Here is a 23,321-nt window from a genome sequence, read left to right as displayed (position 1 = left end):
ATTTTGACCACTGCTAGCGGGAACAAATTAGAGTAAAACTGCCCGCAAAGTGCCACTGCAGTGGCGCTTTGCCGGTGTGTTTGCAGCGATGCCCCATTGTTTTCAATAGGAAGGGGCACTTTAGGAGCGATGATTACACTGCTCCTATAGAGCTGCAAAGATGCGGCTTGCAGGACTTTTTTGACCGCCCTGCAATCGCACCTCTCCAGTGTGAAAGCCCTCGGGCTTTCACGGGGGAGTGAATTAAGCGGCTCTTTCAGGGTGCTTTGCAGGCACTATTTTTAGCGCTATAGTGCCTGCAAATCTCCTCAGTGTGAAAGTAGCCTAAATATAAAATAATATGCAAAGTGATTGGAGGGAAGTTTCAGAATGACAAAGATGTTTTTATTACAAATTATGTAAGCAGACCGCAGTTCCTCTTGGTTTACCTCCCTTCATGACCAGGCCATTGTATTTAACTGACAATTGCGCAGTCATGCAACGCTGTACATAAATGAAATCTATGTCCCTTTATTCCCCACAAATAAAGCTTTCTTTTGGTGCTTTTTTTTGTTTTGTTTTTTGCAATATAAACAATAAAAGACCGACAATTTCGAAAAAAATAAAACTTTTTTTACTTTCTGCTTAAACACATATCCAATAAACTTTTTTTTTTTTACGAAAATCTAATTTCTTCATACATTTTAGGCCAATATATATTTTGCTACATATTTTTGGAAAAAACAAAAACAAAACAATAAGCGTATATTGATTGGGTTGTGACTATAGTGTCTACAAACTATGGGATATATATAAACTGGATTTTTTTTTTATTTATTTATTTTTTATACTAGACTATCCTTGGAAATAAGGGGCATTACACAACTATAAATAAAACACACACCATGTGTGCTGCTAAAGAAAAAAAAAAAAAGACAATAAATTCATTATTTAAAAAGAAAAAAAAAGAAAAAACATTTTGTAGCGATATCATTGACTGTAACAAATTTCAATAAAAGTAATCAAAGCGAGAAATGCTCTTTGTGTACAATAATAAGCCTGTTTTTAGATAGATAACACAAAGTTTACAAGTTAATTTATGCAAAGAAACAATTGCTAATGTGTCTTTTGTTCTCAACAAAACCACCAATCAAAGTCCTGGGCTCATTGTCAATTCCAGTTTCATGGCTGATGCTGTTTACACAATAGAGAGTAGACTGAGCCTTGGAGGTGTGATCATCTATGGGGGACACCTTAGCCCCAGGGACACATTCCATCCAGGACCACACCCGCGCTTGTCAATTATTCACCTGATGAAGAACCTAGACTTTTGTTCTATAAATCTATTCAACGTGTGTAAATAATGTGGAATGGCAGGATGGAAAGAAATCGCCATTGGTAGTCCTTTGACGTCATTCAAAGTTTGTCCTGTCCAGTCCCAGGAATGACAATGCATTGGCAGCCAAGAGCTTGTCCTGGAAAATATAAGAATTGAAATGGTTTTGATGTTATTAATGGAAGGCTTATTATTATAAGAGTAATCTTTTAAGAGGAACTTCAGTCTCCTTTTTTTTTACAATCATATAATTATTATTATTTTTTTTTTACAATTTTTTTTGTTATAATACATATAAACAAATAATATATCAAGTCCATCCATAAGATATTTGTTGTGATACATATAAACAAATAATAATATAGTCCATCCATAAGATATTTTTGTTGTGATACATATAAACAAATAATATGTAAAATGAATCCATGCCCCATCCCCCCTTCCCTTGAACCTTGGCTACCATCTATGATTGCCCAGGACATGTGCAGATGCACTAAAGGGCTCTTCCTAGCCTAAAGCTGGCCAATAGATGGATTGATTTTTTTTTTTTTTTTTTGTTCAGCAGGGACCAGCTGCACTTCAATCCATCTATGGCCATTCCTACTCAACAGAAGTTGATCTAAACGGTTGTCTCATGCCAAACAGGAACGTTGGAAAGTTTTCATTCGATCAATGGCTGCAACGCTGATCAGTTTACTCTGACAGCGAGGAGGATTCCTTTATCCATCTTGCTTGTGTGGATGGGGGAATCTGTTCAACTTGTTTTTTTCAATAAGCTGACTGCCTGATTAAAAAAAAATAAAAAAAAAGACCCATCTATACCCAGCCTTAGAGTCCTTTCACACTCACAGCACCCGGGCCTTGCGGTAAAGCGCGGCTGTTTTTAGCGACACTTTACCATAGTTTTAGCAGCACTTTTTGACCACCGGCAAAGTGACGCTTCCCATTGATTTCAATGGGAAGGGGCGCTTTAGGCTACTTTCACACCGGAATGTTGGGGACATCGGTGGTAAAGCGCTGCTATTTTTAGCGGCCCTTTACCATAGTTTTTGCAGCCCTTTTCGCACGCTAGCAGGGTGCTTTTAACCCCGCTGATGGCCGAAAAAGGGTTAAATGTGCCCACAATTTGCTGCAGTGGTGCTTTGCCGACACTTTGGCGGCGCTGGCCATTGATTTGTAGCTCAAAGATGTGACTTGCAGGACTTTTTTTGACATCCTGCCAGCGCAGCGCTCCAGTGTGAAAGCCCTCAGGCAGGAGAGGCAGTTTGCAGGCGCTATTTTTAGCGCTGTAGCGCCTGTAAAGCACCTCAGTGTGAAAAGGGTCTTAGGGTCCCAGCAGAGACCTTCAGCACATGGGAGATTTTTCACATCTGCACAGACACTGCATGTTTTGGGACATCCCTAACAGCCATGTATTTGTGCATGCGCTGCTAACCAATGGGTTGATTTACTAAAGGCAAATAAACTGCTATGCATGAATCTATCCATTATGAATATAGGGGGTGGCGTGAGAGGGGGGACGGCGCCCGGGCATCCCTAATGGACAGGCCACCACTGCTTACAAACGTGCTCTTGGAACAGAACTTGATTTAAGAAGCAGCGGTGTGCAGCAATACCACTGAAAAAAAATCCTCTAAAAATGAACCTACGTGACCTATAAAAGCCACATAACGCACTCTTTTTCTGTGCTAAGTGGGGAGAAATCCATGGAGCAGTACTAGCTCAATACAAGGATCTTCATTTTATGAATGGGCTGCAAAATGCAGGCCACAGTATTCTAAATAGTGTGAAGTAACAGAAAGCAGATAGCGATATAGACTCCCAGATATGAAATTATATATTTGCAGTACATATATCATATATCTAAAATATAATAATGGTATATTTATCTGTATTATAAAATCATTGTATTATAGATATGAAGTTATGCTTTAATAACTCAACAAAAAATCTTACTTTTAAATTCATGTCAAAGTTTTCCATTGATTCAATAAGCTGTCCCGGATTATGCTCTCCCAAGGGAAAAGGATAGTCAGTTCCTAACATCACTTTTTCCTGTTTGGGGTGGAAAAAAGGAAAAATATGGATGGTTAATTACAAAGTTACTGATTGTAATAACTAAAATGTCACACTGCGTTTTCCAAAAGGGGCATTCCAGAAAAATAGAATGTTCCCTATTAACCTCCCTGGCGGTATGATTATTTCGGATTTTAGGTGCTAAAAGCGTTACAATTATTTTGCATGAAAATTTGGCGTTTTATATTGTAGTCCTGTAATTCTTAGGAATAACTCACTTAAATCTGTTCAAACCAGAGTCTAGCAGACATCCCGGCAGGCCCGGACTGGGACATAAAATAGGCCCGGGCATTCTAAGCTGAGCAGCCCATTAAAAAAAAAAAAAAATGAATTATAAATAATGGCAACCGGTTTCTCAATGTATTTTGGGGCCCCCCAACCGCTCTTAGACATTTAACATATAGCAGTAAGATTCAAAATCAGTTTACTGCAGAAGATCAGGCAGCAATTGCAATTGGTTGCCAGAGGATACAGCATATTATTACTGATCACTGACTGGTTGTTAAAGGCTACAACACATAATTTCTGCTTCCTCATTCATTGATGGAGGATACTGCACATTATTACTGCTCACTGAGAAAAGTACGACAGGAGATGACCAGAGACTGCGGATCTAATACAGGAGATGACCAGAGACTGCGGATCTAATACAGGTGATGACCAGAGACTGCGGATCTAATACAGGAGATGACCAGAGACTACAGATCTAATACAAGAGATGACCAGAGACTACAGATCTAATACAAGAGATGACCAGAGACTGCAGATCTATTACAGGAGATGACCAGAGACTGCAAATCTAATACAAGAGATGACCAGAGACTGGGGATCTATTACAGGAGATGACCAGAGACTGCGGATCTAATACAGCAGATGACCAGAGACTACAGATCTAATACAAGAGAGGACCAGAGACTGCGGATCTATTACAGGAGATGACCAGAGACTGCGGATCTATTACCGGAGATGACCAGAGACTGCGGATCTAATACAGGAGATGACCAGAGACTGCGGATCTATTACAGGAGATGACCAGAGACTGCGGATTTAATACAGGAGATGACCAGAGACTGCGGATTTAATACAGGAGATGACCAGAGACTGCGGATCTATTACAGGAGATGACCAGAGACTGCAAATCTAATACAAGAGATGACCAGAGACTGCGGATCTATTACAGGAGATGACCAGAGACTGCGGATCTAATACAGGAGATGACCAGAGACTGCGGATTTAATACAGGAGATGACCAGAGACTGCAGATCTAATACAGCAGATGACCAGAGACTGCAAATCTAATACAGGAGATGACCAGAGACTGCGGATCTATTACAGGAGATGACCAGAGACTGCAAATCTATTACAGGAGATGACCAGAGACTGCGGATCTAATACAGGAGATGACCAGAGACTACGGATCTAATACAGGAGATGACCAGAGACTGCGGATCTATTACAGGAGATGACCAGAGACTGCAAATCTATTACAGGAGATGACCAGAGACTGCGGATCTAATACAGGAGATGACCAGAGACTACGGATCTAATACAAGAGATGACCAGAGACTGCGGATCTATTACAGGAGATGACCAGAGACTGCGGATCTATTACAGGAGATGACCAGAGACTGCGGATCTATTACAGGAAGTGACCAGAGACTGCGGATCTAATACAGGAGATGACCAGAGACTGCGGATCTAATACAGGAGATGACCAGAGACTGCGGATCTAATACAGGAGATGACCAGAGACTGCAGATCTAATACAAGAGATGACCAGAGACTGCGGATCTAATACAGGAGATGACCAGAGACTACAGATCTAATACAAGAGATGACCAGAGACTGCGGATCTATTACAGGAGATGACCAGAGACTGCGGATCTAATACAGGAGATGACCAGAGACTGCCAATCTATTACAGGAGATGACCAGAGACTGCGGATCTATTACAGGAGATGACCAGAGACTGCAAATCTATTACAGGAGATGACCAGAGACTGCGGATCTAATACAGGAGACGACCAGAGACTTCAGATCTAATACAAGAGATGACCAGAGACTGCGGATCTATTACAGGAGATGACCAGAGACTGCGGATCTATTACAGGAGATGACCAGAGACTGCGGATCTAATACAGGAGATGACCAGAGACTGCGGATCTAATACAGGAGATGACCAGAGACTGCGGATCTAATACAGGAGATGACCAGAGACTGTGGATCTAATACAGGAGATGACCAGAGACTGCGGATCTAATACAGGGGATGACCAGAGACTGCAAATCTAATACAAGAGATGACCAGAGACTGCAGATCTATTACAGGAGATGTCCAGAGACTGCGGATCTATTACAGGAGATGACCAGAGACTGTGGATCTATTACAGGAGATGACCAGAGACTGCGGATCTAATACAGGAGATGACCAGAGACTGGGGATTTAATACAGGAGATGACCAGAGACTGCGGATTTAATACAGGAGATGACCAGAGACTGCGGATTTAATACAGGAGATGACCAGAGACTGCGGATTTAATACAGGAGATGACCAGAGACTGCGGATTTAATACAGGAGATGACCAGAGACTGCGGATTTAATACAGGAGATGACCAGAGACTGCGGATCTATTACAGGAGATGACCAGAGACTGCGGATCTATTACAGCAGATGACCAGAGACTGCGGATCTATTACAGGAGATGACCAGAGACTGCGGATCTATTACAGGAGATGACCAGAGACTGCGGATTTAATACAGGAGATGACCAGAGACTGCGGATCTAATACAGGAGATGACCAGAGACTGCGGATCTATTACAGGAGATGACCAGAGACTGCGGATCTATTACAGGAGATGACCAGAGACTGCGGATCTATTACAGGAGATGACCAGAGACTGTGGATCTATTACAGGAGATGACCAGAGACTGCGGATCTATTACAGGAGATGACCAGAGACTGTGGATCTATTACAGGAGATGACCAGTGTGAAAGGGATCTCTAAGAGAGACTGACCACTTTTATTTTTTATTAAGATCAATTTTAGGCTGGGTTCGCAGTGCTGCGGCTACGAGAACCGGATGTGATTCGCACCGCACTGCAGTGCAAATCACATCCGATCTCTGTGCGATGCGAGTTCAGCCATACAGATAATATGGCTGAATTCGCATCGCACCCGCCCCAAACTCGCACAGGACCATTTTTTTGGTCCGCAGCAGAATCGGAGCGCATGGGTGTTCACACCATGCGATCCAATTCCTGTCCGAGTTTGCAGATCGCACTGCGATATGCGAACTGATCTGGGGGTGTCATTAACATTTCACTGACACTCCCAGCAGTTCGCATAGGGCAGTGTGAACTGCCGCCGGGAGGCATGCGATGCAGGAACCCGCCGCGGATTCAAGGCGTTCCCGCATCGCTGCAGTGTGAACCCAGCCTAAAGCATTGCCAGGCATGAAAAAAAAAAACACACTATCAGCCAAGATACAAAAAACACATTGGCAGGCATGATAAAAAAAAATAAAAAACATTGGCAGGCATGTAAAAAAAAACACATTGGCACAGGCATGATAAAAAAAAAAACACATTGGCACAGGCATGATAAAAAAAAAAACACATTGGCACAAGCATTAAAAAAAAAAAAAAATTACATTGGCACAGGCATGATAAAAAAAAAAACACATTATCAGCAAAGATGCATAAAAAAATATACATATGAGGCAGGCAATAGTGTCACTTACCTTTCTAGTTGCAGGTCCTTTTACGACACTAAGCAGATGAGGTCTCCTCCAACTCCTCCCCCTTCGGTCACATGACCTCTTCTTCACTTCCTCCTAAGGTGAAAGGCTGGCCGGATGGCCGCGGAGGTGGCCGAGGAGATGGCTGTGGTGAGCGGCGCTGGCACAAGGAGCAGTCCAGCCCGCAGCCCGCGACCAGTCTCTGGCAGAAATAAATGCGGCCGTCTCCGCGGAGCCGGCCGTGGAGTCGGCCGCGGAGCTCATGGCACATTGGCAGGACCAGCTTTGCAGTGACATGCGGCCCGGCGGTCCGCGGCCCACCGGGCAAATGCCCGGTGTACCCTATGGCCAGTCCGGGCCTGCATCCCGGGTATGATAAAGTTTGAAAAATGAAATCATAAATTATAATATAATAAATAATTATAAATAATTGTACCAAATAATAATATAACAATAATAAAAATTATTCAATAATGTAATCAAATCAAAAACACTGAAGTTTGCTCAGTTGCAGAATTGTCACTGTCATTACTTTTCAGTATTTGATGACGGATCTCCTCACAAATCGCTATCGCTTAATTCTGCGAGTGATTATAATTTATTATCGCTGTTTTCTAGCCGGTCTAAAATCACTTTTGATGTAAAGGGACAGTTTTGGTTGCTATGGACAATCTCCAGTTTCCAGGCATAAAGAACAGTTTTTATTATATAAAACTGCATGCAGGACACTGGGCAGACCACTAGGGACAAAGGGGATGTGAAATAATTACATACAGCAATGTAATCTGTAAAATTACATTATACTGTATGTATAGTGAGTGTTTCACTTTTTGAATTTGGCACCAATCTCCGTCGCCATGCGTGGCAACGCTCACAGGGAACAGTGATCGGTTCCGTGATAGATCGAGCGAGACACAGCTCGCTCGTACAGCGCGGGGACATCGCTGGATCCAGGGGACAAGGTAAGTAAGTGTCCTCCTGGATCCAGCGATGCGGTCCCTAGTCTGGCTCGGGGTTACCGCTTTTGGCATAAAAATTCCACCCCGAGTCAGACTCGGGAATACCGTCAGGGGGGTTAAATTAGGATACCCCCTGTCAACATCAGAGAACACTGCAGTTCCTTTAGAGAAGCCTTTCTCAAATACTTTAACACAGAGGAACCCTCAAAATAATTTTCAGGTCTTCGGGAAGCCCTACTAAAATTATTAGAAATACAGCTCATGATATATTAGTTTACTCAGTAGGCTGTAGAGCAGGGGTGGGCAAACTTTTGGGCGCAGTGTGCCGAAAAATGTTTTCAAAGAAATTGAGCGCCCTGATTTTAGAATAAAAAAATGTCAACTTCACACTCTCAATCATGAAAATGATTTTCTATAAAGCAAATGCTGTAAACTACTTTAGTAGTGAGAAATTAACATCCTGCAACTCCACACCTCAGATCAGCCCCAATTCCTGCAACTCCAAACCTCAGATCACTGTCCCCCCTGCAAATCTGTCCCGCCACTGTACTACCCTGCATATCTACCCCACCTGTGTACTCCCCGCTCTTCTGTCCCACACTGTAACCCCCTGTACATTTGCCCCACCTCTGTACCCCCCTGATCTTCTGCCCCACCCTGCTCTTCTGCCCCACCACTGTATCACCCTGCTCTTCTGCCCCACCACTGTACCACCCTGCTCTTCTGCCCCACCACTGTACCACCCTGCTTATCTGTCCCACCACTGTAACCCCCCTGCTCTTCTGCCTCACCACTGTACCACCCTGCTCTTCTGCCCCACCACTGTAACCCCCCTGCTCTTCTGCTCCACCACTGATCCACCCTGCTCTTCTGTCCCACCACTGTAACCCCTTGTACATTTGCCCCACCTCTGTACCCACTGCTTTTCTGCCCCACCACTGTACCACCCTGCTCTTCTGCCCCGCCACTATACCACCCGCTCTTCTGTCCCACCACTGTAACCCCCCTGCTCTTCTGCCCCACCACTGTACCACCCTGCTCTTCTGCCTCACCACTGTACCACCCTGCTCTTTTGCTCCACCATTGTACCTGTCAGGAATCCGCCCGTTCCGTGCGATCGGCTCTCCGTACGCGCACGCGCGTTCGTGCCGCGGGTCGTCGCGGGCACGAGCGTCTTCCGACGCGCGCGGGTGCACGTCGTTCGTATGTGCGCGCGGTACACGCACGCACGGGCGAGTGTTAGCACGGTTGGCGCCAGTGGCCCTTTTTAAAGGCACAGCTGCTAGGGCTCTGTGCTGTCTCGTCTGCAGCTTGTACCCGAAGTTACCTGCTATTCTGCCTGAACCCTATCTGATACCTGACCCGGCTCCGTCTGACCTTGCTGATCTCTCCTGCTCCGACCCCGGCTTGTTTGACCCTTCTTGGACTGATTCTTGTTGCCGAACCTCTGCTTGTTACCTGATTCCTCTGCTGGCTCCTGCTTGCTTCTGTGTCTGCTACCTCTTCATCCAGAGATCCATCCATCCTGATTCCACGGTCCGTGGCCTTCTCCCAGCTGCCTTCTTGCTACAGAGAGCTCCTGCTCCAGAGGATTCTCATCTACCTAGCATCTGCTGCTGCACCTGGCTGGATTCTCCTACCCCGCTGCGCTCCGGTCTCCCTGTTCCCATTCCAGAGAGACTAGAACCAGAGCCGTAATAGAGGTCCCCTTCCACTAAGTCAGACTCACTATCTGAAGACCCTAACAGTACGAGACAGCCATGTCTGAGTCTGCGGAAGGGGCCTCCGCCATGAAGGAGATCTGCTCCCACCTTGCGGCTCTCACCCAGGCCGTGAAGTCTCTTCAGGATGGCTACACCAGGTTGGAGGAGCGTGTTCAGCATCTCTCTACCCCGGGTTCACCAGACACCACACCTCAGCCTCCTCCTGTTCAGCCAGCCGCCCATTCGGCAATCATGATGCTTCCACCTGAGCCTAGGGTTCCCATTCCGGAGAGGTTTTCGGGGGACCGCTCCAAGTTCCGGGCTTTTCGCAACGCCTGCCAGCTATACTTTGCCCTCCAGCCCAGGACCTTCTCCCTGGAGGCAACTAAGGTGGGGTTTGTTATCTCTCTCCTGCAAGAAGAACCTCAGTCCTGGGCCCACCACCTTCTGGAGAATGACAGTCCCCTTACTCAGACTCTCTCCACCTTCTTCGAAGGGATGGCGCAACTTTACGACGATCCCCAGCGGGCTGCCACCGCAGAATCCGCATTAACTGCGCTCCAGCAGGGCCGTAGGACGGCTGAGGACTATGTCTCGGACTTTAGACGCTGGAGCGCAGATACCCAGTGGAACGAGTCGTCCCTAAGACACCAATTTCGCATGGGCCTGTCTGAGGGCCTCAAGGACGAATTAGCCCGTGTTGGTACCCCTGACGCCTTAGAGGACTTAATTGCTCTGGCCATTCAGATTGATCGAAGACTTCGCGAGCGTAGGGCCGAACGCTCTTCCCAACCTCTGAGACCTGCTTGGATGACCGCCAGAAACCCGTCTTCCACACCTTTCTTCTCTCCTCCCCCTCAAAAGGGGCCTGCCAGTGTTTCTCCTGCTCCTGAGGAACCTATGCAGCTTGGATTACTCCGACCTACCCTGTCTCCTGAAGAGCGAGCCCGCCGCCGACAGATGAACTTGTGCCTATACTGTGGCGGCTCCGGACATTATGTGGCCAACTGTCCTGTTAAGTCACGTAAGTGCCTCTCTTCAGTGTCTCGCAGTTCCTTAAACCTGCCTTCCAACTCTCTCCATGTTGCCCTTCTGCTCTCGTTTCAGCTTCCGGGAAGAACGATCCACGTCAACGCCATCCTTGACTCCGGAGCCTGCGGTTGCTTCATTGACGCTGCCTTCACCAACCTACATTCCATTCCACTCCAGAAAAAACCTCATGGACTCTCTATCTTCTTGGCCGATGGTTCCCAGATTAAGTCTGGCCGGGTCACCCAGGAGACCCTTCCATTACCCACCTCCACCTCCTGCCGACATACGGAACTGTTAACTCTTGATGTCATTTCATCCCCACTCTTCCCTGTGATTCTGGGTATACCATGGCTGCAGGCCCACAATCCCTCCATTGACTGGTCTACTGGGGAGGTGAGGTTCCTCTCCCCCTACTGCCAGGACCACTGTCTTCCTGGGGCTTCTGTACAATCCGGAACGCTTCTCTGCCTAGACCCAGACCTGGACTTATGTCAATCAGTCCCCGAGCCTTACCATGAGTTTCTGGATGTCTTCAGTAAACGGGGGGCTGACTCCTTACCCCTGCATCGCTCCTACGACTGTCCCATTGAGCTCCTTCCTGGGGCAGAGATCCCGTTTGGACGTGTCTACCCTTTATCCGAGAAGGAACAAGAGGCCCTGAAGGCGTACATCTCCGAGAACCTCAAGAAGGGGTTCATCCGTCACTCCACGTCTCCTGCCGGGGCTGGGATATTTTTCGTTACTAAAAAAGACCAGACCCTCCGACCCTGTGTGGACTATCGAGAGCTGAACAGAGTCACGATTAAAAACCGCTATCCCCTACCCCTGATTCCAGAACTCTTTCAAAAACTGAGGTCGGCTACTATCTTCACCAAGCTAGATTTGAGAGGAGCCTATAACTTGGTCCGTATGCGAGCAGGTGACGAGTGGAAAACTGCGTTCCGAACTCGCTTTGGGCACTACGAGTACCTGGTGATGCCTTTCGGGTTGTGTAACGCCCCAGCCACCTTCCAGCACTTGATCAACGATGTCTTCCGGGACTTTTTGGATATTTTTGTTATTGTATATCTTGATGACATCCTGATCTTCTCCAGGTCCCTGGAACAGCACCGGGGACACGTCGGCAGAGTACTGCTTCGGCTTCGGCAACATGGACTCTACGCTAAAGCCGAGAAATGTAAATTCGAGCAACAGGAGATCCAATTCCTCGGCCTTGAAATCTCCCCAGCAGGCATTAGGATGGACCCGCAAAAAGTCGCTGCTGTCCTCGAATGGCCAGCCCCCACCGACAAGAAAGGCATCCAACGCTTTGTGGGCTTCGCCAACTTTTATAGAAAATTTATTAAGGGGTTCTCGGCCATTATCTCTCCTATCACCCAGCTCACTAAGCAAAACATGCGTTTTCTCTGGGGTCCTGAAGCCCAGGCCGCCTTCAAGAAACTCAAGGACTTGTTTACCTCTGCTCCCATCCTCAGTCACCCGGATCCATCTAGACCCTATATTCTGGAGGTAGATGCCTCTGAGATAGCAGTAGGGGCGGTGGTCTCCCAGCGCTTAGGTAAAGACGACCTGATGCACCCCGTGGGGTTCTTTTCCCGAAAACTCTCTCCGGCGGAGAGGAATTATGATGTGGGTGACCGGGAACTACTTGCCATTAAGTCCGCTTTGGAGGAGTGGAGATACTTACTTGAGGGGGCGGTACACCCCGTGCTCATCTACACGGATCACAAAAATCTCGAGTACCTCCGTACCGCTAAACGCCTAAAACCTCGGCAGGCCCGCTGGGCCCTCTTTTTCTCCCGGTTCTGTTTTCACATAACCTATCGCCCTGGATCAAGAAACGTAAAGCCGGATGCACTCTCCCGCATGTTTAACAGCCCCAAGGACACCGCACCCCCGGATACCATCCTCCCTGCTAACACCTTTCTGCTCATCCAACCAGACCTAGTGTCTCTGCTAAAGAGTGCTTCCTCCACATCTTCCTGTCCCCCAGGAATTTCATTAGCATCCAGGGAAGGCCTGCTTTGGAAGGAGAACCTGATCTTTGTCCCTGAAGATGTGAGAGTAAAGGTCTTGGGTCTCCTCCATGACCATCCGCTCGCTGGGCACTTTGGTGTCCGCAAGACTTTGGAGCTGGTACAACGCTCCTTCTGGTGGCCAGGCATGAGGGAGTTCTGCAAGCAGTACGTGAATTCTTGCCCCGTCTGTAGCCGGAATAAGGTCCCCAGAAATCGGGCCTGGGGGCTGCTTAAACCTCTTCCCGCACCCGACCGCCCCTGGCGGATGATTACTATGGATTTTATCGTGGAACTTCCCCCTTCTGAGAACTGTACTGCCATCTTTGTAGTTTGTGACCGTTTGTCCAAGATGGCCCACTTCCTACCCTTAAAGGGAACCCCCTCCGCGACCGTGCCTGCCCACATTTTCATCAAGGAAATAATCAGGCTTCACGGGGTACCCACCAACATTGTATCTGATAGAGGGGTTCAGTTCACCTCCCGTTTCTGGAGAGCTCTATGTGAAGCTTTGAAAATAGAATTGGCCCTGTCCTCCGCCTACCACCCACAGACCAATGGGCAAACAGAACGCACCAACCAAACCCTCGAGCAATATATCAGATGTTTCTCTTCCTTTGTCCAAGACGATTGGGTTTCCCTGTTACCTCTGGCGGAATTCGCCTACAACAATGCCAGCCATGCTACCACTGGGCAGTCCCCGTTCTTTGCCAATTACGGTTTTAACCTGTCTTTTCTTCCCGATATCCTTACAGAATCTCATGTTCCAGCAGTACAGGACACAGTATCCTTTCTTCAGCAGAATAACCGGACCCTGCAGGAGGCCATAACCAAGGCTCAGGCTGACAGCAAGAGGAGCTTCGATCGAGGGAGAAGGGGAGAATTGATCCTTCAAGTCGGGGACCAGGTATGGCTGTCTTCTTCTAATTTAAAATTAGCATGCCCCTCCAGGAAGTTGGCACCCAAGTTTCTGGGCCCGTTTCCTGTTAAGAGGAGGAGTAACGAGGTGTCATATGAATTGTCCTTACCTGATTCCATGAGAATACACCCAGTCTTTCATGTAGCTCTACTTAAGCCTGCTGTACCTGATCCCTTCCCTGGTAGAGGAACAAGGCCACCTGACCCTGTGCTGATTGATGGCAGTGAGGAATTTGAAGTGGAGGCCATCCTGGATTTCAGAAGACGACGGGGACAAGGTCAGTTTCTGATTAAATGGAAGGGCTATGGCCCGGAAAATAATTCATGGGAACCTGCTACTAACTTACATGCTGATAGACTAATCCAGGCCTTCTTTGCTGCACACCTGGAGAAAAGAGCCACTAGGGGCACCCGGAGGTTGCCCCTTGTGGGGGGGCAACGTCAGGAATCCGCCTGTTCCGTGCGATCGGCTCTCCGTACGTGCACGCGCGTTCGTGCCGCGGGTCGTCGCGGGCACGAGCGTCTTCCGACGCGCGAGGGTGCACGTCGTTCGTATGTGCGCGTGGTACACGCACGCACGGGCGAGCGTTAGCACGGTTGGCGCCAGTGGCCCTTTTTAAAGGCACAGCTGCTAGGGCTCTGTGCTGTCTCGTCTGCAGCTTGTACCCAAAGTTACCTGCTATTCTGCCTGAACCCTATCTGATACCTGACCCGGCTCCGTCTGACCTTGCTGATCTCTCCTGCTCCGACCCCGGCTTGTTTAACCCTTCTTGGACTGATTCTTGTTGCCGAACCTCTGCTTGTTACCTGATTCCTCTGCTGGCTCCTGCTTGCTTCTGTGTCTGCTACCTCTTCATCCAGAGATCCATCCATCCTGATTCCACGGTCCGTGGCCTTCTCCCAGCTGCCTTCTTGCTACAGAGAGCTCCTGCTCCAGAGGATCCTCATCTACCTAGCATCTGCTGCTGCACCTGGCTGGACTCTCCTACCCCGCTGCGCTCCGGTCTCCCTGTTCCCATTCCAGAGAGACTAGAACCAGAGCTGTAAGAGAGGTCCCCTTCCACTAAGTCAGACTCACTATCTGAAGACCCTAACAGTACCACCCTGCTTTTCTGCCCCACCACTGTACCACCCTGATCTTCTGTCCCACCACTGTACCACGCTGCTCTTCTGCTCCACCACTGTACCACCCTGCTTTTCTGTCCCACCACTGTAACCCCTTGTACATTTGCCCCACCTCTGTACCACCCTGATTTTCTGCCCCACCACTGTACCACCTGCTCTTCTGCCCCGCCACTGTACCACCCTGTTCTTCTGTCCCACCACTGTAACCCCCCTGCTCTTCTGCCCCACCACTGTACCACCCTGCTCTTTTGCCCCACCACTGTACCACCCTGCTCTTCTGTCCCACCACTGTAACCCCTTGTACATTTGCCCCACCTCTGTATCACCCTGATTTTCTGCCCCACCACTATACCACACCCTGCTCTTCTGCCCCACCACTGTACCACCCTGCTCTTCTGTCCCACCACTGTAACTCCCCTGCTCTTCTGCCCCACCACTGTACCACCCTGCTCTTCTGCCCCACCACTGTACCACCCTGCTCTTCTCACCCACCACTGTAACCCCCTGCTCATCTGCAGGGGGTTACAGGAGATGGATACATTTTGTAGCTTCTCCACCTTATGTTTCTGCTTCCCCTGGTTGGGTTGCATGATTAGAAATTATATGCGATATGTTTGTCTCCTTGCAGATCTAAATTTACTACGAATCCACCTATTGCCATGAAACGCGTTGGTCTTATACTGATGCATTATGGTTACTCTTAGGATAATATCTAATTTTTTAGAATTTGGTTTATGGAGGATGACCTTTTTAATCATGTTATGTACAAGTTGACAATTATATGCCTATGTTTTGCTATATGCTGTTCATGTGTGTTTTTTTCTTTATCAGATCATTCTTTATTATTACTTTTTCATACAATATACAAAAACATCACAGACAACATACAACTGACATACAACACCCGGCACGAAATAAGATGGGGTGTGGGGAAAAAAACCCCCTCATAAAAGCGCTCCCCCCCCCTCTCCTCTCTCCCGCCACATTATATATCCAAAATGTCCATCCATCTTCCTCATATATTTTCAAAGTTCCCTGGGCAGCCTCTGTGTAAAAATATATACTTTTCCTTAACTAATGTTTCCCTTATTTGTATCTTCCATTCCGCTATTGTAGGTGGGCTTAATGATCCACTTTTGCGCTATGAGCTTACGCGCCTGAAATAAGATCCTAGTTAATGATATCCTGTATTCCCCCGGGATATCCCACTCATCTAGGATACCAAAGAGGCAGCCTCCCAGTTCAGGAGACATCCTGGTCCCAAAAGTACTATTAACCACTAGGCGTCCATGCTATAGCCGAAAGATGGCTACAGCGCGGCGCCCAATTGCAGGGAGGGTGTCCCTGGATGTCCTCCGCGGGTGAGCATCAGGGAAATTCTGTGTTGGCCGTGTCCCTTGGACATAGTCTGTCACAGATCGCTGTAAATGGCCAATCACAGCCGCTCGATCTGAGCGTCCAATGAGAGATGATCTCATATGTAAACATATGAGATCATCTTTTATTGCCGGCTCTCCCTCCTCACACAGAGACAGCGTGTGAGGAGGGAGAGCGACCTGCTGCAGAGTGAGTGTGAAAAAAAAAATACAAAATACAGTACCCACAGTAACCGTCAGTGCCATCTGTCCCCAGTGTCACCTATCAGTGCCAACCATCTCCAGTGCCACGTATAAGTGCCATCTGTCATCCGTGCCACATCAGTGTCACATGTCATCAGTGCCACATATTAGTGCCACCTATCATCAGTGTCACCTGTCATCAGTGCCACATATTAGTTCCATCTATCATCAGTGTCATCAGTGCCAGGTATCAGTGCCATCAGTGCCATCAGTGCCATCTGTCATCAGTGCCACCTATTAGTGCCATCTGTCATCAGTGCCATGTATTAGTGCCATCTGTCATCATTGCCATGTATTAGTGCCATCTGTCATCAGTGCCACGTATTAGTGCCACCTGCCACCGGTGCCATGTATTAGTGCCTCCTGTCATCAGTGCCACATATTAGTGCCATCTGTCATCAGTGTCACGTGTCATCAGTGCCACATCAGTATCACGTGCCAACAGTGCCATCTGTCATCAGTGCCACATCAGTGTCACATGTAATTTTCCTGGTGCTCCAGGGCCTTCAAAAATGTAATAGGTAGTCAACAATTTAGAAGTGTAATTTATGCTCCTAGAACACCTGATGGTGCTCCCTGCATGTTGGGCCTCTCTAAGTGGCCAGGCTGTGAAAAAGTCTCACACAAGTGGTATCGTAATACTCAGGAGGAGTAGCAGAATGTATTTTGGGGAATTATTTGTGGTATACACGTGCCATGTGAGAGAAATAACCTATTACAATGACAATTTTCTAGGTAAAAAAAATCTTGATTTTGCAAAGAATTGTGGGAAAAAAATGACAACATCACAAACTTCACTATGCATCTTACTAAATACCTTGGAATGTCTATTTTCAAACAAGGGGTCATTTGGGGGGTATTTGTACTTTCCTGGTTTGTTCGGGTCGCAAGAAATGAGATAGGCCACCAGTACATCAGATGTGATCAATTTTTTATGATTTGCACCACAACTTGTAGACTCTCTAACTGTCACAAAGACCAAATAATATCCACTAATTTGGGTTATTTTTACCAAAGACATGTAGCAGTATAAATTGTGGCCAAAATTTATGAAGAAAAATTAATAATTTGCAAAATGTTATCACAGAAACTAAGAAAAATGCGTATTTTTCAACCTTTTCAGTCTTTTTTAATTTATAGCGCCAAAAATGAAAAACCCAGAGGTGATCAAATACCACCAAAAGAAAGCTCTATTTGTATGAAAAAAATGACAAAAAATTTATTTTGGTAGAATATTACATGACTAAGTAATTGTCATTCAAAGTGTGAGAGCACTGAAAGCTGAAAATTGGTCTGGTCACGAGGGGGGGTTAAGTGCCCAGTAAGCAAGTGGTTAATCATTGACATCACTTCATGTCAATGGTGATGGAGCTTGGGGCATCTTCATAACATATGGATTAGATCTGGGATCTGACCCAGCTAGATATCTCCTTCATCTTTCAGATTTCTAAAAACGCAAATACCGAAACTCGTTGGTCGCTCATTTGTTGTTTGTCCAGCCTTATGGAAGCAGAAGACACCCCCCTCGATCTCGCTGTGGTTTAAAAAAAAAAATAGCTGATATATATGCTATGGAAAAAGGTATTGCAACTATGCAGGGGAAAGAGGAAAAATTTAAAGATCCACCCTAAAGTGGAGCTTACGCTCATTGGAACCCTCCCCCACAATTGGCACCTTTCAGGGGGGAGGGGGGTGCAGGTACCTGTACAGTACAGGTATCTGCACCCACTTCCGGCATAGATATCTGCAGAAGGTACGCCCCTTTCCGCAGAATCTACGCCCCTTTCCGAAGGTCCCCCGCTGTCTGCTGGGAAACACACAGATCCCAGAGACAGCGGGGACCATACTTATTGCGCAGCGCGACTCGCGCATGCGCAGTAGGGAACCGGGAAATGAAGCCGCAAGGCTCCACTTCCTGATTCCCATACCCAAGATGGCGACGGCAGCACCCGAGAGACGATCGAGAGATCGGCTTCGGTGCCGACATCGCAGGTGCGCTGGGCGGGTAAGTGTCATTATTTTAAAAGTCAGCAGCTGCAGTATTTGTAGCTCCTGGCTTTTAAAAAAAAAAAGGTGGACTCCCGCTTTAAGTTAAAATAGGAACCTTGGTCCCATTTTGTATGTACCAGGGAATATGGCTGTGCGCTTGTGGAGGGAGAATCAGTGGGGGAGGGAGGAGAGAGAACCTAACCCCCACACTTTTTTTTTTTTATAACGGTTTTAGGTATAATCAGATGAAAAACTAAACTATGTATATTTAAGATATGTTTTGTGGTACGCATGCAATGAAATTGTCTTTGTGTATGTACCGTATTTATCGTCGTATAACGCGCACCCCAAGTTTAGGAGGGAATTTAAAATAAAAAAACTTTTAGGAGGGAAGTTTAGGGAAAAAAACTTAAATTTAAATTCCCATCAATGCAGCCTTGTCAGTGTCAATTGCAGCCTTACCAGGCATTTGCAGCCTTGCATTGCAGCCTTGCCAGTCATTTGCAGTCTTGTTAGTGTGTTTGCCATTTAAAAATGGCGCAGCCGAGATACAGAGCGGATGTCCTGTGTATCTCGGCGGCGCTCGGTAGTTCTCGGCCGTTCTCGGCGTCCTTCAGGTATTTTCGGCCGCACTCAGCCGTTCTCGACTATTTTCGGCCACTCTCGGCTATTTTTGGCCACACTCGGCCGCTCTCGGCGGCTTTTGGCTTTCTGAAAGCCGCTGAGAAAGGCCGAGTGCGGCCGAAGAGAGTCGAGAATGGCTGAAGATAGGCGAAAATACCCAGAAGCCGCAGAGAGCGGCAGAAAGGGATAGAAACAGCGGGGGATCGGCGTATAACACGCACCTCTGATTTCCCCCTGATTTTAGGGGAAAAAAGTGCGTGGTATACGCCGATAAATACGGTATATAAAAATTGTTGAAAATAAAATATAAAGTATAAAATAAAATAAAAAACATATGGATTAAGTTCGCCAGACTCCCTTCACATCCAGGGCATTGGGCTGTATCTCTACGTTTCCATTTAAATAATTTCTCTGGTGTATAATGAGCCCTGTGTAATATGAATATTTGTATTAAATTTTGTGTTGGGGATAGAGATGACAGGGATGTTACCGGCAGTGCCGATGCCCATTGTTCATGTGAGATTGGCCCTATATCACATGACCACGCTGCTCTTGCTGGTATATCTACTGTTCCTTTAAATTTATCATATAGTATATTATAGATTTGTGAAATCAGACCCTTTTTTTTGTCTTTTCCAACAAGGCTATTACCTCTAAATTATTAAATTTCAATTCTGTCAGTCGGGCCTGTGCTTGTAATGCATGCCTAAACTGTAGGTATTGAAAAAATCTTTTGTTTGAGCTATTATATTCACTTCTTAGTTCAATAAAGGTTTTTATCACTTTTTCCTGTAAAACCTGTGTCAAAGATCTTAGTCCCTTGAGCCTCCATATCTCAAATCCTTCCAGTTTCATCAGTTCCGCATAGTCGCTATTATTCCATATAGGGGTATACGCCGCATAACCTTTTATTTCTTGGATTTTTGTCATTTCCTGCCATACCTTGTCAAACAATTCACCCGTAAGAAAACCTTTGTTAGACCATTGGTTTCTCGTCTCCAATAAAGAGATCAATGGGTAATCGGGATATACTGATAATAGCAGGCTCTGTATGAAATCACAATTTGCCATTACTGTCCATCCAAAAAAGTGTTGTATTTGTGAAGCTAAAAAATAGCCTTTTGGACGGGGAATCGCCAATCCACCTGCTCCTTTATTAAACATTAATGTTGTTTACTTTATGCATGGTGTTTTTTTTCTTCCAAATAAGCTCTCTAAAGGGAGAATAGCATACTAGCTCATTATGAATAACTTACCTGAGAACGAAGCCTCTGAAGCGGTCCTCCGTCTTCCTCTTCGCTGCTGCCATGTATCCCGGAGAGACTTCCGGGTCTCGCTGCTCCGGTGCTGTGATTCGCCGGAGCCGCGATGACGTCTCTCCCGCGCATGCGCACAGGAGCCGACACTCGCGGCATATCGCCGTGATCTGTGGCCTGCCCAGTGCGCCTGCACACCGCTGTCTACGGCGCATGCACCATAGACAGCAGTGGCTGTCTTCGGGTAAATATCTCCTAAACCGTATAGGTTTAGGAGATATTTCTTGGACCTACAGGTAAGCCTTAATCTAGGCTTACCTGTAGGTCAAAGTGGTTTGTAAGGGTTTACAACCACTTTAAACACATAAAGCAATTGTGGGGACCAAATCATTTTAACAAGCTTTGCCCTGCCTATCACTGTGAGTGGTTATTTACACCAACTTCTGCATTTTTCCTTAAATTTTTCCAATAAAGGTTTAAGATTCAGTTTAATATAATCTTTTGCACTTCTTGAAATCTCAATCCCCAGGTAACTCACTACATGCTTAATTTGAATTTGAGACACGTGATTTAGTAAAGGGACTTTTAATTCCGACTTAAATTAATCTGGTTCCCCCGAGATTCGCCCAAATATGGAGGTAAGGTGGCACAGTGGTGTAGTGGTTAGCACTCTTAGCTAGCACTAAAAAGGGTTGCTGGTTCAAATCACAACCATGGCACTACCTTCCTGGACTTTGTATGTTCTCCCTGTTCCTGTGTGGGTTTCCTCCCACATTCCAAAGATATGCTGGTGGGTTAATTGGCTTCTGTCCAAAAATTGGCCCTAGTATCAGGGCCAGGGCTACCAATAGGCAAGATAGGCAGCTGCCTAGGGCGCCCCGGCCACTGGTGTTTATACTCTCTTCTCTCTGCAGCAAACAACTAAGTCTCAGCATCATCAAGCAACTGCCGCTATGTTCGCACATAGTGTCAGAGGCATACTGGTGGCAGAGGACTATGTCTGCATCCCAACTCCTGAATGAATGGAAACAAGCAAACATTCATTGATGGGTGTTGGTGAGGCTGCATTTGATGGGTGCTGGTGAGGCTGCATTTGATGGATGCCAGTGGGCTACATTTGATGGGAGCTTCACAAAAAAGGTGGAGTATACATGTGCAGGACAAAGGAGGTGGAGTCAGGGGTGGAGCCAATGGGGGGGAAGGGTGGCAAAATGAGGTTTCACCTAGGGTGTCAAAAATCCTTGCACCAGACCTGCCTAGTATATGCATGGGGACCTTGGATTGTTGTATCCTTGAGGGTAGGGAACGATGTGAGTGTGCAATGTACAGGGATAGAGACAACTGTAGATACTCACTCAGGATGGACTGGTGTCTTTGTTCAACCTTACTAACTATGTAACTATGTATCCCCCAGGAAAATAAGAGCATCATCTGCATAGAGAGCTACATTGTCCTCTCTTCCTGCTCGTCGAAACCCAACAATGCTATTGCAAACAATAGTGGGGACAGAGGGCATCCCTGCCTAGTCCCTCCAGACAGATTAAAGGGTCTGAATAATGCATTCATTCTTACCCTTGCTTTTGGTTCCCTGTATAACATTTTGACCCATTTTAAAAATCCTGGGCCTATACCAAACGCCTCCAATGCGGCCCAAAGGTATTTCCATTCCACCATATAAAAAAGCTTTTTGGGTATCCAGGCACAATATTGCTCTGGATCCCATATTTACCACAGGGAGCTGCATGTTTAAAATAAAGTCTACGTATAATAGTTGAAGCTGCTCTAGGTGGAATAAAACCTGTTTGGTCCTCATGAATCAAGGTGTTAATATAGCATGATAATCTATTTGCAAGAACCCGGGCCAATATCTTAACATCTGAGGTGAGGAGGGAGATAGGGCGATAAGACTCGGGTAGCATTGGGTCCTTAACCGGTTTTATAATTACTATAATTGTCGTTTCCTGCATTGACTCAGGGAGTTTTTGTTTCTGGAAGGCGTCATTTAGTACTTCTAATGCCGCGTACACACAACCGGACTTTCCGGCAGACTAGGTCCAACAGTCTTCCTGACGGACTTTCTGCACAGTTCCGATGGACTTTCTGAACGAACGGACTTGGCCACACACAATCACACCAAAGTCCGACGGATTCGAACGTGATGACGTATGACCGGACTAGAATAAGGAAGTTCATAGCCAGTAGCCAATAGCTGCCCTAGCGTCGGTTTTCATCCGTCGGACTAGCATACAGACGAACTGATTTTACGACTGGACTCTCGGAAAGATTTGAAACATGTTTTAAATCTAAAGTCCATCTGATTTTTAGACAGCAAAGGTTCGCTTAAGCCCACGCGCGATCGAATTGTCCGGGGGATTCGTTCCTTCAGACCTAGTCCGTCGAAAAGTCCGGTCATGTGTACGTGGCATTATAGTTCTGGCAATAGAATCTTACCAAATTTTTTATAGACTTCCGTTGGTGTTCCGTCCATCCCGGGAGCTTTATTATTGTGTGTTTGAAAAACTGCTTGTTTTAGTGCTTCCAGGGATATAGGGCTATTGAGAGAATCTCTTTCCTCTAATTTCATAAATGACCTGGAGGATGGGGTAAACAGGTCAATCTCTGCATTTGCGGATGATACTAAGCTAAGCAGGGCAATAACTTCTCCACAGGATGTGGAAACCTTGCAAGAAGATCTGAACAAATTAATGGGGTGGGCAACTACATGGCAAATGTAAAATAATGCATTTGGGTGGAAAAAATATGAATGCAATTTATACACCTGGGGGCAGAACCTCTGGGGGAATCTAGGATGGAAAAGGACCTGGAGGTCCTAGTAGATGATAGGCTCAGCAATGGCATGCAATTCCAATCTGCTGCTAACAAAGCAAACAGAATATCGGCATTAAAAAGGGGATCAACTGCAGAGATAAAATGATAATTCTCCCGCTCT

General features: G+C 46.5%; 1 protein-coding gene across 1 annotated transcript in view; it reads right to left on the bottom strand.

The window, feature by feature from the left end:
- Nucleotides 1-590: 590 nt before the first annotated feature.
- Nucleotides 591-23,321, bottom strand: part of ACMSD (aminocarboxymuconate semialdehyde decarboxylase) — an 81,881-nt gene continuing 59,150 nt past the window's right edge. Inside the window, exons 9-10 of the mRNA XM_077447806.1 lie at nucleotides 3,272-3,370; nucleotides 591-1,454 (exon numbers count right to left, since the gene is read on the bottom strand). Of these exons, the coding sequence (XP_077303932.1) occupies nucleotides 1,392-1,454; nucleotides 3,272-3,370 (162 nt within the window). The 3' untranslated portion in view covers nucleotides 591-1,391. The remainder of the gene's footprint in view (nucleotides 1,455-3,271; nucleotides 3,371-23,321) is intronic.

The sequence above is a fragment of the Lithobates pipiens genome, unplaced genomic scaffold, assembly GCF_037356315.1.
Source record: "Lithobates pipiens isolate NorthernLeopardFrog02 unplaced genomic scaffold, aLitPip1_a1.2 Scaffold_22, whole genome shotgun sequence".
Taxonomy (NCBI): domain Eukaryota; kingdom Metazoa; phylum Chordata; class Amphibia; order Anura; family Ranidae; genus Lithobates; species Lithobates pipiens.
This window is presented reverse-complemented; position numbering and strand designations above follow the sequence as displayed.